Here is a 14135-nt window from a genome sequence, read left to right as displayed (position 1 = left end):
AATTTCAAAGCTGCACCAGTTGAGTGCATAGTTGCCAAATTTGTGAGTTCACTGTAAAAACTGTGGGTATACAGATTAGGCAGCAGTTGCACAGTCAAATGCTTAAAAATTTGCCCTTTTAACCTCTCCTGTTCATGTGTGATGACATATTGGACTTGGATGAAGATCAAAAATCTGGCCTTACTTCCAAAAAATCCCCCTTCACTTTTAATTGCAGTGCTCATAGGTCTACAAGGTCAATACCAAAACCCCAAAGAAACTGTTTTGCTTCCAGTTGAACCTTTGTTCACAATCTTAAGACACAAAGAGGAAAGTAAATATAAGAAAGCCATATTGTCACTAGGGAAGCAAGGAAGCATTTAGGTACAATCATCCTAACCCTCGGAAAGATTTATGCATGTTTTAATTATGCCAGATATGAAAGATGATTACATTTACCTTACCTTGCTGGGCATTACATGTAAATTCCTGTTAAAATGCATAGGAACTACTTATTTGAATAAACACTATCCCACGTATCATCTATTTGTCCCAATAGAATGTTAGTAAGCAGACATTAAGTTAACAAGGAAAACCATCAAGAAACCAAATTGTTTCTCTTGCTTTCTCATAGAATAGGCATTGAATTACATTTATTGTCAATAAAAGAGGTAGATGGCAATGACATTGAACCCTTCATGTGGATTTATCATTGCAAATTTCAGACTTGTCCACTAAATGTACAGATTTGGCACTAACAAATAAATAACAACAGAAATGAGACGCAGAGTGCTCAGGTCATGAGTGTATTAATGTCAGGAGCAGTGCAATCTGCAGAAGTTAAAATGGAAATGGTTTTTAAAAGCCACTTAATCTCGAGACATACCACCATTTACTAAAATATTTCCGCATTTCTTTCTCAGTAGAGGCTTGCCAAACTGCTGTACTTGATCATGTTTAAAATGTGAAAATAAATACACAGTTCAATTTCCCATGAAATAAATAATCATTTGCCTTTTCAGATGTAGTTAGTTTACTTCTAAACAAACCAGCTTGCTACATAAACCAGCCAAAGCATCCAGGGCCAATTTCTTCTCTTTCAGCGCTCTATCGATGTGTATCCGAATGTTCCTGTGTCTGTCCTTGGGCATTAAATTATAGTTAGTCTTCTAGAAGGCATTTTGGATTGTATTCTTTTTTACTGTATCAGCCTTTTACGATCCTGAGGGAAATGCTGTCTCTATTTCCCCACCCTTGGTTGAGCCTTGTGTGTTTTTGCCATGCCCGGTACCCACAGTGGCACTTGGTTTGGACCCGTGCCCATGCTGGGTCACAGGTGTGCTGCAGCCAAACTGCTCAGGATGCTCTTCATAGTGCTGAGCAGACCTTGATTTCTGAGGGCTTGCTTAGATGTGCATGGAACTAAAGGAATATCTTCAAGGGAAACACTGTATTTTGCATGCCTCAATGGTTCCTTGTTGAAGTCTCAAGGATCACAATATAAGTATATGGAATTATCTTGCACTTCTCTTTTGAAAAGTAGATCTTCCAGACTTGAAGAATACTTATGGCTGTTAAAAGTCTTTAAATTTGAGACAACATCAGTATTTCTAGAAACTTATTTTAGCCAAAACCCCAAAACTCTACAAGACCCAAAAATACATTTCCTTGTTCTTTCCTTGTAAAAAGTATCAAATTATGCAATTTAAACTGCTAGAATTGTTTATTAAAGGTCTTTATACTTAGCTTAAAATGTTATATTGTGTGTTACCCACACTTCTCCACTTGCAGGCTAAATAACTTTCTCTTCACTTCAAAGGCACTAGTGATTACAATGTTTGTCATGCAGGTGTAATTTAAAGTCACTGTATGGGCAATTTAATTCTACCCTTTGATAATGTATATTTTGAATTACCAGTTCAGGAAACACTGTAAATTACTATTTTCATTTAAGAAAAAAGGTATATAAAATAATAGGGCAAGACATATCTAAGTTACCAGGCAGGTCTGTGCCTGCCAGTCATCAGTTTAACAATCCCTTGAACAGTTTTCAAGGCTGGAGAATTTCTGTTTGCTTGAGGATTTTGTTGTTTGGGTTTTTTTGGTGTTTTTTTTTTTGTTTTTGTTTTTGTTTTTTTTTTTTTTCCTAGAACATTTTTAGTATGCTTGCTGAATTCTTAAGCATTTTAGTTGTTTGTACACAGATTGCCACCCTATGTCTCCCTCTGTAAGAACTGTAAAATCTTGGAATTTTTGGTGAAAATGAAGTTTGGCTACAGGCTTTCTCTCACCAGTAGGATGAGATGTGCATTCTTTCTCTTAAATCCTCACTTCCAATAAAACCTCTGCAGGGGAATGCGATGATCTGCACCCATTTACTTTTCAAAGTTAAAATCAGTACTCAATTAAAATATAAATCATTATCTACTTAAAAGTTACATTTTGAACAAGCATTAATAAATATTAATGAAACAATAGTAGCTACATTTTGAACAAGCATTAATAAATATTAATGAAACAATAGTAGCTGATACAATGAAAGGATGCTTTGTAATGACAAATTTAAAAAGTTTAAAAATATTTTAAAAAGTTGTATGTATGCCATAATGTATACAGCTCAGTAGTAATATATATTATTTTTATTAACAATGGCTTGGGATAGGAAAAAATGATTGAAATTGAGAAATGTTGTGATGAATTTTTAAAGCCAGGCAGTTGTGAAGAATTGGTAATACTGGAACATTAATTTTAGTTTGTAATATATTCATATTATGGGCAGATATAAAACAATGCAAACATGGTTTAGACATCTTTACATGGAGCAGTTTCCTTTTTAAAGGGTTCGGGATAGCTTAATGAATATTTTAAAACCTTTAACTTAGTAAAACAGCATGAATGTTAAGATTTCAGAGACATGCAAGGAACATTTGTATATTATATAAAATAATACAGAGTTTTAGCTGACTATAGAAAAGATGGCACATAGTGTGCTTGAGTCTTTCAGATGTGACCTTCTCAATCATTGCTAAAGTTTATGTTAACAGAAATAAATTAACAACATGTTTGCAAAACACACTGGACACATCCAATGAGGAGTTTAGCTCCAGGATTTATTACTCTTTTAATGTGAATCTCTTGGTCATTTCTGCTTTTTATACTTCAATTTTTGTTGTGCAGCTCCTTGATAGAGTCATATTGTTGATGAGACTTGACCTAAGTTCTGGAAAAGAGTAGTTACCAATTCTTGCAATTAAATGTTACTTTTACAATGTCATATGATATCTGTGAGCTTTTGTAAACCAGAATTTATCAACTTGCTTTTTAATCTTAAAGTTATATTTAGAACCTAACTTAGAAATCATATAGCATTTTAAAAAACACAATCTGAGATGTCTCTCAATACAAACCACAGCTACTTGTATGGAGCTAAAGAACTGCTAAAAAAGCATATTTGCTAACATGCTGTAGTGGACCTGCATTTTTCAGCCTGGATATCTTCCCTGACCTCTCTGTTGTGGTCTTGTTAAGCAGGTGTCACTGCCAAAAGAAGAATTCTTTAGGAGACCTCTGATATTATTTGCTTTGTGCAGTCACTGTGTCTCCTCTGTTGGTCACAGTGAGCACAGAACCAGGTACACACCCTGCTTGTGGAGACCCATGCATGACATACTCAGCTTGAGTTTGTTCAGAGGTCTGAATGCTGGCAAATGTTTAAAGTTTGTTGGATTTCTGGTCTTGATTTCTTTGGAAAAAAAAAAAAAAATGCCAGTACATTTTAAAGCTGGAGGTCAAGCTCTTCATTATCCTACCCCTCGTATGGAAAGGTGGCTGCACTAGAAGGGTCACAAACAGTCCAATGCCTCACTACACTGAGCATCTTCTGTCATCCTAAAGGCTGTAAACTAAGTTTTTGGATGTTTGCAGCATTCCTAACACGCAGTTGGTCAAGTACTCTTGTCTGAGCATCAGTTAATTAAGAATCCCCTCCTGGTGGGGAGTGGGTGAGGATGGGCACTGCTGGGGATCCTGTCTGAAGCCGAGGGGTTTCCAGCCATGGCACAGCTCTGTGGGGCTCTGAGCACTCAGCAGCACAGGAGTGGGAGGATGACACTGCTCACCTAAATCCTCAGTGCTAAACTTTGCCCTTAGTATCTTTGCACTGATACCAAATTGCACTACAGTCAGTCAGGCTGTATGTGGTGGCAATACTTTGCTAGCATGAGGTCAGGATCCAATTTCAAGCCTGAGGCTGGAAGTTTATCTGCTGCTTTTCATGTGAGAGAACCATTAGCTATTTTTTTATATACTGCTCCAGCTCCCAGAAATGTTGTTATTGGCATATATGTAATTTTTACAAATTGCATTAAATATTTCATTCTCTATCATCGTTTATTTGGAAAGAAAAACCATGAAAAAACACAAAAAACAAGTAGCACAACTTGACTGTGATATAAACATTTCATTCATTCATTGCAAAAATGTGATAAGCAAGGGAGATGTGGGTTGGAAATGTGGCCAGCAGCCTGGAAAGCACATGATAGGAGTTGGGAAACAGCAAAGTGGATATCTGCACTTCAGTTGAATGCTTAAAGTTTGTTCCAGACCATTAGGGTTGAACATTTGCAACCAACAGTTTTGTGAGTAACACATATTTGAGTGCAGCGTGCACAATATTTTCCATTTGCTCTGCCCTCATGCTGGTATTTTTTTTCTCTAAAATATAGGAAAGATCACATTTGACAGATGTGTAATGTAATCCCAAAGTTACAACTCATCTTAATCCAAAATACTCCAAGTTCATTAATGGAGGTTTGCAGGCAAAAAATACATTGAAACACCCAGGAGGAAAAGGCTGAGTTTACAGTGATGCTGAAGAGCCAGAGTGGTCACTGAGGGCTATCTAAGCTGAGTTCCATGGAAAATTAGGCTCTTCCTTTGTGCATTTGTTTAGGTTGCCAATTTGAAAATATTGCCCTATGTTTATTTCAGTTCAAACTACGCAAAGTGAAATTCTTCCATGCTTTGTAGGATTTGTCTGCCTGAGCAAACAAGTGGTATTAAAAGGATCTTTTCTACTGTCACATGAAAATGATTGATATGATTATGTATGTGCAGGAGGGACATTTGCAGACACAATACTCTGATATTCAACTCATAATTTGATTTTAAGTCCCATGGTCATCACTATGACATTAAACGATAATAATAGTGTTCCAGTGGTCATTAAGGAAAAAAATTGAAAATACATACATGGATTTTTTTGCTCTTAAATCAGGCTGCTAAACCTCCTGAGCATGGAATTACAAGTGAATCCGAACAGTGATTTCAATACTTATATTACTAAAATCCTGCCTAAGCCATGTGTTTGTCATGACCACATATTCTGCTGCAGAGTGTCTGTTTTGTAGGGACAGATATAACAGCAGGGTATTTTTGTAAAATTAAAATAGAATATTGATTATAAAATACATCATCTAGATCAGCAATTATTACTTATGAACAAGGCTTTTTTAAATTAAAGTGCAATAATGAAGTATTTCTGTGAGAAAAAAAAGAATTTCAACAGGAAACACACAGCATTGTTTTTAAACAAGTTTAATTGCTTTTAGTGTTGTTGTTATGTTCAAATTCTGCCCAAATTACAAAGAAATATCTTCCATTCTTCAGTGTAATGAGAAGATATTCTTTCTAAATGTTCTGGTCCCACAAGCATAGTTTTATCCTGTGTCTTTTGAGTTCCACGCTGCTTGACATTAGTTCTGTTCCTTCCAACACTTTTCAGCCTTTGCAGCTGTTTGAAGAAAATAGGGGGCCATGGATCTGAAAATCAGAGAATTCTGAATGCTCTCAGGAGGTTCCCTGCCATTCTTTTTCGCTGAAACAAGTCTTGTAGCAGTGTCAGTAGCCACCAGAGCTAATGGCAGCAGGGCTGCAGGCCAAGAAAAGGAAAATAGTTCAGTGCAAATGACCAAGAAATGGTGGTGTTTGGGATCCTCAGTCTGAACAACACATTATCACTGTGTCCTCTCTTACAGCTGCCTGGCCCACTGTAAAAAATATGCTGAGTTGAACCAGTTTCCCTAAGATTCACTGTGCTGGGGCTGTGGAAGTGGCTGCTCATTAGCAGGGAAATCTCATGTCTGTGTCCAGTTTATATCCTGTCCAACGTTTAACAGCAGTGGACAAGGAAATGGATTACCTCTCCTGCATGGAAACACAGAGACTGAACTGCTCAACTGTAATATTGATTTCCTTTAAGAGCAGATGCTGTAGTCAAATGGTGGAGGGTAAACAACTTAAAGGTTAGGTTTGCTTAGCTGGATGAGACACATCTCTGGTAGGTCTGAAATAGAATTACCTTAGCTTTGCCTGTTATTGATCCAGCTATGCTAGGAAGGCAAAGGGGAAGCCAACAGCATTTCAGAGACAAGGTGTTAAGCCTGCCACATACAGATTTTGGACCGTATGATTGAGGTATTTGCAGTGAAGCAGTGGCCTGCATTAAAAAGGGAAATCAATGACCCACAGAAGTGTGTGATCTGCAAGTTGGCCACTGAGCAGGACTTGGTCTGTCAGGAGATAGAGCAGCCAGGAAGGAGAAAGGGCACAGCTCTGCCTTGCTCCTGCTGGGCCTGCTTCCATCAACATGGGAAATGCTCCAAAATCCCTAAGGAGACAGACTGCAGAGTCCTCATGGCAAAGCCACCTCCTGCAGCAGCAGCAAAGCTGCTTCCCTAGATCCTTTCCCACAGGGCACTGTCACTGCTTGTCCTGTCGTCCCGTCCTTTCCTCCATCCTGGAACATCTTCCTTCTTTTCCAGAGAGGTTTGTCCTTCTCCCAGTTCCCTCAAACACTTTTCCACCCAGGGGTTCAGAGACACAAAGATGAAAGAGAAAGAAGTGTGGAGAGGAGGCAGTGCTGCAAGGGTAGTGTCAGCTCAGTCCCTGCTTCTGGACTGTATATATGCTAATTATTTCTCCTTACAGAAGAAAGCGATTCTCATAATGTGAATTTTGGGAATTAGGTTGGGGGTTTTGATTTGTTTGGGTTTTTTTTTAAACATAGTCTGGGGAAGAAATTATTTTAACAATAGAATATATAACTCTTTAAAGACTTTTAGACTTTTACATATACAAATAAAAGGGAGATATTCCAATTTAAATTTAAACAACAACAAAAAAACCACCCAACAAACAAAGCAAAAAAACCCTAACAAATCAGATTTGTATGTAATATGCTGGCTCTCTAAGAACAGGTGTTGTAGCCCACACTGAGCTTCATGTTTCAGGATGCATTTCTCTGCAGGATCACTGTCCATGTCAGAGAGAAGGACCCTCCTGCAGAGGATGACTCAGATTCCCAAAGCCAAGCTCCTGCCCAGAATTATTCTTAAATAGTCTGAGTCTCAGCATGGCCAGAGTTGGAGGTGCTCACCCTTCTAGTGCACGAACCTGAGTTACGTGCTCAAAGGCAGCTCATCACATAATTTGCACTACAGCGCTGTTGTGATGCAAGTTACAGGGTGTCTGAAGCAGTTAGAGCTGATTATCTCTGGGAAGAGTCATTTAGCTACCAGGCACGCATTAAAAGTGTGCTTTCTTATCATGCCTTCAGAAGAATGACTACCAAATATAATTATGAACACAGCAGTACTTGCAGTCCAAGTCACTTTCTTTATGATTGCACAATGAAAAATTAATTTTCAAGGAACAGATTAATAAGTATTGCTTTTTGAACAAAAATTTTCTACTTCCAATTAAAACATTAAGTTTTTTTTTTCCCCAAATCAATTTTCATCTTATTTTACACATTTTTTAATATAGACCAAAACCAAAAGAGGTTAAAAAAGAAATAGATACTGTATGTGCAACATGATAAAACCGTCATGTAACACTCTGACTCAAAATACAGAGTTCCTTGCAGACTTATTCCCTGTTGTTATTTTTTTCTTCATTAACAAAATAGTTGGGCATAACTAGATTTTCTTCCTCCCTCTCTGTCTACCTCTTTCAAGTATTAGATTTCTTCCTTCCTCACCTTCCCCACAAAGTCAAGAAACAGTTTGTTTTCAGGTCTCTTTTAAGTCTCTGAACCTGCACATCAAATAAACCAAGCTAGTTCCTCAGTGGTTGAAAGATGGAGGAGAAATTATTAATAAGCTTGTTATTGACTCAATGTAGCTTCTACAGGAACCCCAACAGTTTAGTCTGTTTGATATTTGGAGTTATATGTAAGTCTCTTCCTGTGCTGCCCCTACTGAATGATGGTGATGATACTGCTGTGGACGAAAAGGATTCAAATCAAAAGTTTTACACTACTTAAAACAAAAAGACCTTTATCCTTTAAATGTGAAACATTCTCCATAATAATAAGGCACTTAAACATAGACTTTCTTTGGATTGTTAAAGCAGCAATAAAGTTCAGCCAAAGCCCTTATTCAGTCCTTGAGAGTTGGTTTCCATATTACCAGGGACACAAATGCCAGCTTAAGCCAGCAGGTGTTCAGAAATGGTTTTTGTAAGAGAACCTTTAGAGACTCACAGTGGATCTCACAAAAAGATAATACCATTTTCCCTACTTTGTCAGCGACTTCATTTCTCACTGCAGCCATGGAACCTGTTTGCTGAAGGTTTTTCTCCCTTGCAACAGAGCCTTGGCGTGCACAGTGAAGTATTTTGGTGGAATGTCTCAGTCTCTGAAAGGCTTTGGTCTGACTGTGTTTGTGCACCTTTTGTTTTCTCTGAATGTTTGGTTCCTGAGACTTACTGGCATGAATGTTCAAAATGAATTTCAAAGATGCATATGCATGTCACCATGGGAACTGAAGGCTGGTCTCAAAGAGCAGAGCTGCTGCTGGGATGATTGTGTGCTTTATCCACTTTGGGCATGGAAGCAGTGCCATGTGAATTGTCTGAATAGTCACACAGCAACTGTGGTGGGTACGACTGGCACAAACTTCTTTGCCACTGATCTGGTGAGGGTAGGAATATCTCATGACTGTGAAATGATCTTAAATTACAGCAGCTGAAAGAGGTATATTTTGTTTGTGCAAACTATTAATAGAAAAGAAAGCTAAAATGACCTTATTTATTTTCTCAGCTCAATCTTGGTCTTGAATTCTCTGTCTTCAATTGTTGTTATGTTGGCTTTACAACTTCATTTGCAGATTTCTCAAATGAAATTGCACATTTCTCAAATTCCCTTACACAATTTGAGAATTGTGTAAGGGAAACATCCATATACTGCTTGATGTAAGAAATCACTTTTAAAATCACTTCTAGTGGGAGGATGAGAAGCCATTGTTTCACTTTTCAAGATATTAATTGTTATTATGCACTAAGGGAAAAAATGCCACAATGAGCAAAATTTTCAATGTTTTATAGTTCTTAATTGCTCTGTGACAGCCACCATAACCTTAGACACTTCACAGACTTCTGTACTAGAAGTTTGTACAGAAACTGTAGGTCTGTAAGATGTGATGGGAATTTTTCTTCCCCCCTCTCTAGCCTGAGGAAGGAATAGCCTTATACTGCACAGCCCTTATGGCACCTCAGAGTGGGTGAAAAAAGAATCAGAATGGGAAATTGCCCAGCACCTTTAAACCTGGCTGCTTTCCACAGGTTTTGGTGTTCACCTGGAGGCTCACGGAAAGGGGTATAACAAAAGGGCTTGAATTTGGGCACACCACGGGTAAAACGGAAGAGTAATTACTCCCTCTCAGCAAAAATAAATTAATCATTTAGCATCCAATTAATTGTTAAAGCATTTTATGCCCATTAGGTTCTTTTCTGAGCTAGTTTCAAAGATACAAATGAATATAAGTTTCAGACTGCACAAAATGCAAATTGTGCCAATTTCTGGCAATAAAAGTAATAGTTTTTCTATCCTTTACTGTTTGATTTATTCATAGCTGTTTTGAGAAATTCATGCAGTACAATTTTGGTGCTATTGCCTGCTAAAGATTTTTCCTCCTTTCCTTTTCTTGGCCCCATTTCTCCCACACACAAATCCACAAAGCCACAGATGCTCCATTACAATGATGTCAGTCTTGCTACATGCTCCAGCTGTTTGGTAGGTACATTTATAAAGTTCAGCCTTTTACATTATGCCATAAATGTATATTTCATGTATAAACATAAAGTTAACATATTGCAGATCACTCTAAGTGTAATTTTAATGGAGGTTCAGTAAGTTTAAAAAATACTGAAAAGCATTTAATCTTTCCGTTGGCAACATTTTTGTAGTAAGTTTTCCAAATTTTTTTCTTAGGCTAGGTTTAAATATTCCCTGCCCTCTCTGCTATTTCATCTTCTGTGATCTTTGGAAAAAGCAGGGAGTTATTATAGTAAGACAATATGTATTTTAAAGAAAGATGTCTGAGGAAAAATATGTTTCTCTCCACATCTTCTTGGTGCTCAAACCCTCACTTAGCATTCTGTACATCTACCAGCCAACCACACTGCAAAACACCTAATTCCTGGAGCTGCCAGCTTTCAGTGATATTCTATATGGCTGATACAATGCTGATAGGATGTATAAATTCTAACAGATTGTTTCAAAATTTCATGAAGAACTGGATCTGACCTTAAAGCCATTCTTTGTATTGTGTCCTGAGTTTCAAAGGAAAGGCTATATAGTGTCTATCTGGCTCTGCCTTTTGTCCTTTTTCTCTTTGGTAAGTGCTTAAGGGTTCAGCTCACTGAAACTCTGTGCATCACTGACTGGTGCCCACAGGATGCTTCCCTGGTCTCCCCTGGGTGCTTCCCTTCTTACAAAAAATGTCTTTATTTTTTTGCTCTCCCTTTGAGTTGCCTACTTTGTCTTCATTTGAATGTGGTGCTGAGTTATCACCATATTTATACCAGATAGTCATTATTCTAAAATAAATCACTGTGGAAAATTTGGGGCCTAATCTCTGTTTTGTTGGCTCAGTAATGAAATGGCTCTCAAGAGGACAGATGGAAGCTGAGATCAGGAGTTGTTGTTGCTTCAAGCAAGACCCAGGGTGCACAAAGGCCCTGATACAACTGTAGAGACTCAAATTTGGGACTGCGAGCTATCAGCGTGTGGCTACAGAGGAACCTTCATTAGTGTTGTGGATCTGTTCCAGACTGTAAATACATAAATGTCTGATAAACTCCTAACAAGAACCAGTGGCTCAGAAATGCTGATAATGTCACTGTTATTTGTTTTCTTTTTAATTTTCAGGTCTTTTGTTATCCAGCAGATCCCAAGTAGCAACCTCTTCATGGTGGTAGTAGATAATGAATGCTTCTGTGATTCTATCCCACCAATTACCATGGCACCTATAGAAATAAGATATATCCTTTTATTTACAAACTGGTCAGAAGAGATTCAAGATGTAAATATTGAAAAATTTCTTATCATGTAAAACTTGCATTGCATGACATTATATGTGCTGATTGAAATTAAGCCTTCTGGGAATATGTTCTCACTATTTTTTCAATGAGAATTAATTTTTTTTTTCTTTTTTATACAGTCAATATGAGTTAAGCAAGCACAATTCCATCTTATGTAGCATAAGGTCATGGTCATCTTTAGACAGCTGAACATCTTTCAAATTAGGCACTAAGTATGTAATTTTCTTATAATGATGGACCTGATTGGAACTTAGAGAACTCCCTTTGACATAGATACTGCTTTATTTAAGATTTGACTGGAGCATTGAAAATGTTTCAGAATACTGCTTTCCAAATCTACAAAAATTTAGCAAAATAAATATATTACTTGATTTTTTTGTTTGCTCCACTTCCTATTTTTTGCTGTCCTGTAGTTCAGGTAGTTCAGGATTAGTTTTTTCCCATTAGTTGGAATTTGTCAAAAGCAACCTGCAGTCTGCTTTTATTGCAGACTTATGAAAAGACAGGTCAGCAGTGTAAGTGCACACGTGCTATTGAAAACACAGAATTGAAAACACAGATCACAGAGAGGAAAGCACTAAAATCACTTTCTTTTCCTTGTGGTGACCACACATATCACCTTGGGGTTTTAATGAGGAGGAAGAAAGCTGAAAGATTTTCACTGTACTCATTTCAAAACGTCCCATGAGAATTCAATGCTCAGAGCATCTCTCCTTAACTGCCTTGCACATAATGAATCCCTGAAATGTGAATGGTTAAAATCTCAGAAGATAAGAAGACGCCCAGAATCTTGTCATGGATTTCACCCTGAAGTAAGTTGCTATCTGCTTTTCCTTTCTTTTGCATTCTGGTAATTTTTTTATTTCTTTAAAAATAATTAGTAGGAAAAGTATCTTCTAAGATGAAATGTTGGGAAATATTGAGAAGACTCAGTAGTCAGGGAAGTGAGGGATATTGTCAGTGCTACAAGTCTTTTTTGTACACTTGTAGACAACACCTTGAGTTGCTGCTTTTTATCATGTCAGAGAGTGTGGTAGGGTGTGAGCACTGGCTGCCAGGAATACCTGAGAACTTGCTCTGGCTCAAGCAGTGACCACAGGACTCCTTGTTAGAGATGCCTGGGAACTTTATGCTCTTAATGTTTGCTTCAGTAATTAGCTTCAGTAACCATACCTGTCATGTTGTAGTCATTCTGCTCACACAAATTATTGCTTGGGAGGGATAGTGACCCCTCCACTACATGCATTTACTGCTCTGTGTTCTGCACAATGCTCTCACACAGTGCCAGGGAGAGCTGACAGAGACCAGGATGTGATTCCAGTGGCTTGTACAGCATAAACATCCTTTTTACTCTGGAGTAACTTTAATTTCTGCCTCTGCTGATATAATGCAATGTAGAACAAGACCTAAAGTATAAAGTGGAGGGGATGGTGTAGTGCTTGGTGTTTCAGGTTTCAGTCTAGAACCTAAATTTGTTCAACTCAAAATGTGTACTTGTATTACTTCCTGAGTATATTCTATTTATGAGCTTTGTTGTTTGCATCAGTGGTCTTATGCTTATGTTTGCTAAAAACAGGTGTCATAACTGACTGCAGTGGCTTGTATTTATTTTCCTTTGTTGTTCTTTTATTTTCTTTAGGAAAATGCAAGAGAATGTGGCGGTGTCTCAGGCCTTAGTGCTAAACCTTCTCTTGTTCTTCTTCCTCTGCTATTGATGATTTTCTCCAGGTGACATTGACTGATGTGTTCAACTGGCATGCTAAAATATGGATAAACTGTGAACTGGGAAAAGGTGCAACATAGAGGACATGATATATAGTCAGAGCATCAGCATTTCATGATTTTAAACTGTTGGTGATATAAATTCTTAAAGATATGTTGAAAAAAGATTTATCTTTTTACTTTGCAAGTTGTGCAGATGTGAATTTGGCATATGGCAGTCATGATTCATCAAAAAAGGACTTGGTAGATAGAGGTGACCATTGCTTTGTCGCATTGAAACAATTTAAACTGTGTACTTTTTTCAATAAAGTATATTAAAATCACAGTTTCAGAGTGTATTTTAAGTATGCTAATATATTTGTTCAAATAATGAATGATGGGAAGAAAATAAAATAAATGGATGATATTTTATTATGCTTTTAGCCTCTTTCTGAAAAAAAAAAATCAGAGAAGAAAATGGAGACTTGGCTTTTAGAATAAGGCAGAATAGCTTTTACTAACAAGTTAAGGAAACACCTGTGTGTGTATGAAGCTGAGCAGGTAATATATGGTGCTGAATTATAAAGAAGGTTTGGTTTTCTGGAAATAGCCATAAAATATCTTACCTTCATTTAGAAAGTGAGTCAAAGCCTTATTAAAGCCTTCTGACTTAGGCAAGCTTTGGGTCAAATTGGTTGATTCGCAGATGGCAAAAATCAAATACTTTTCATCTATAGGAATAGGAAGATACGTGGAATAGCCCAGATCAAGGGGTGACACTGTTCTGCTGGTGTTCTGATCTCATGTCAGACATGAGAAGCTCGTAATGAGGAAAGTGATAAGCAGAGAAAATCAGACTTGTGACATCTGTGTCAGCAGAACCCATTATTGATTTTCACTGAGTGTCCCTGTTGGTAGGCAAAGATGCAGACCAGTAAGTTTTTATTCCAGGCCTTACTTTGTAAGGGAAATGAGGTAATAAAGATGAGCATATACCTTTTGCAATTGGCAGCAAAGTCCCTGCTGTGGATATATTTGCTGAAGATCTTTATCTTTGAGCTATGATAGTCTTA

General features: G+C 37.5%; 1 protein-coding gene across 4 annotated transcripts in view; it reads left to right on the top strand.

Annotated features, from left to right (window-relative positions):
* CACNA2D3 (calcium voltage-gated channel auxiliary subunit alpha2delta 3) overlaps nt 1-13408 on the top strand; it is a 419754-nt gene extending 406346 nt beyond the window's left edge. For 3 of the 4 annotated variants that reach the window (XM_085590609.1, XM_085590608.1, XM_085590610.1), the window contains 3 exons: nt 11189-11304; nt 12094-12173; nt 13001-13408. In XM_085590609.1, coding sequence (XP_085446735.1) covers nt 11189-11304; nt 12094-12173; nt 13001-13093 — 289 coding nt within the window. In that variant the 3' untranslated portion in view covers nt 13094-13408. Of the gene's footprint in view, nt 1-11188; nt 11305-12090; nt 12174-13000 lie in introns of all 4 variants that reach the window. The other variant, XM_085590607.1, reaches the window with a different exon arrangement.
* Nucleotides 13409-14135: the final 727 nt, after the last annotated feature.

Source organism: Lonchura striata, chromosome 12 (assembly GCF_050655825.1).
Source record: "Lonchura striata isolate lonStrDom1 chromosome 12, ASM5065582v1, whole genome shotgun sequence".
NCBI classification, from domain to species: domain Eukaryota; kingdom Metazoa; phylum Chordata; class Aves; order Passeriformes; family Estrildidae; genus Lonchura; species Lonchura striata.
This window is presented reverse-complemented; position numbering and strand designations above follow the sequence as displayed.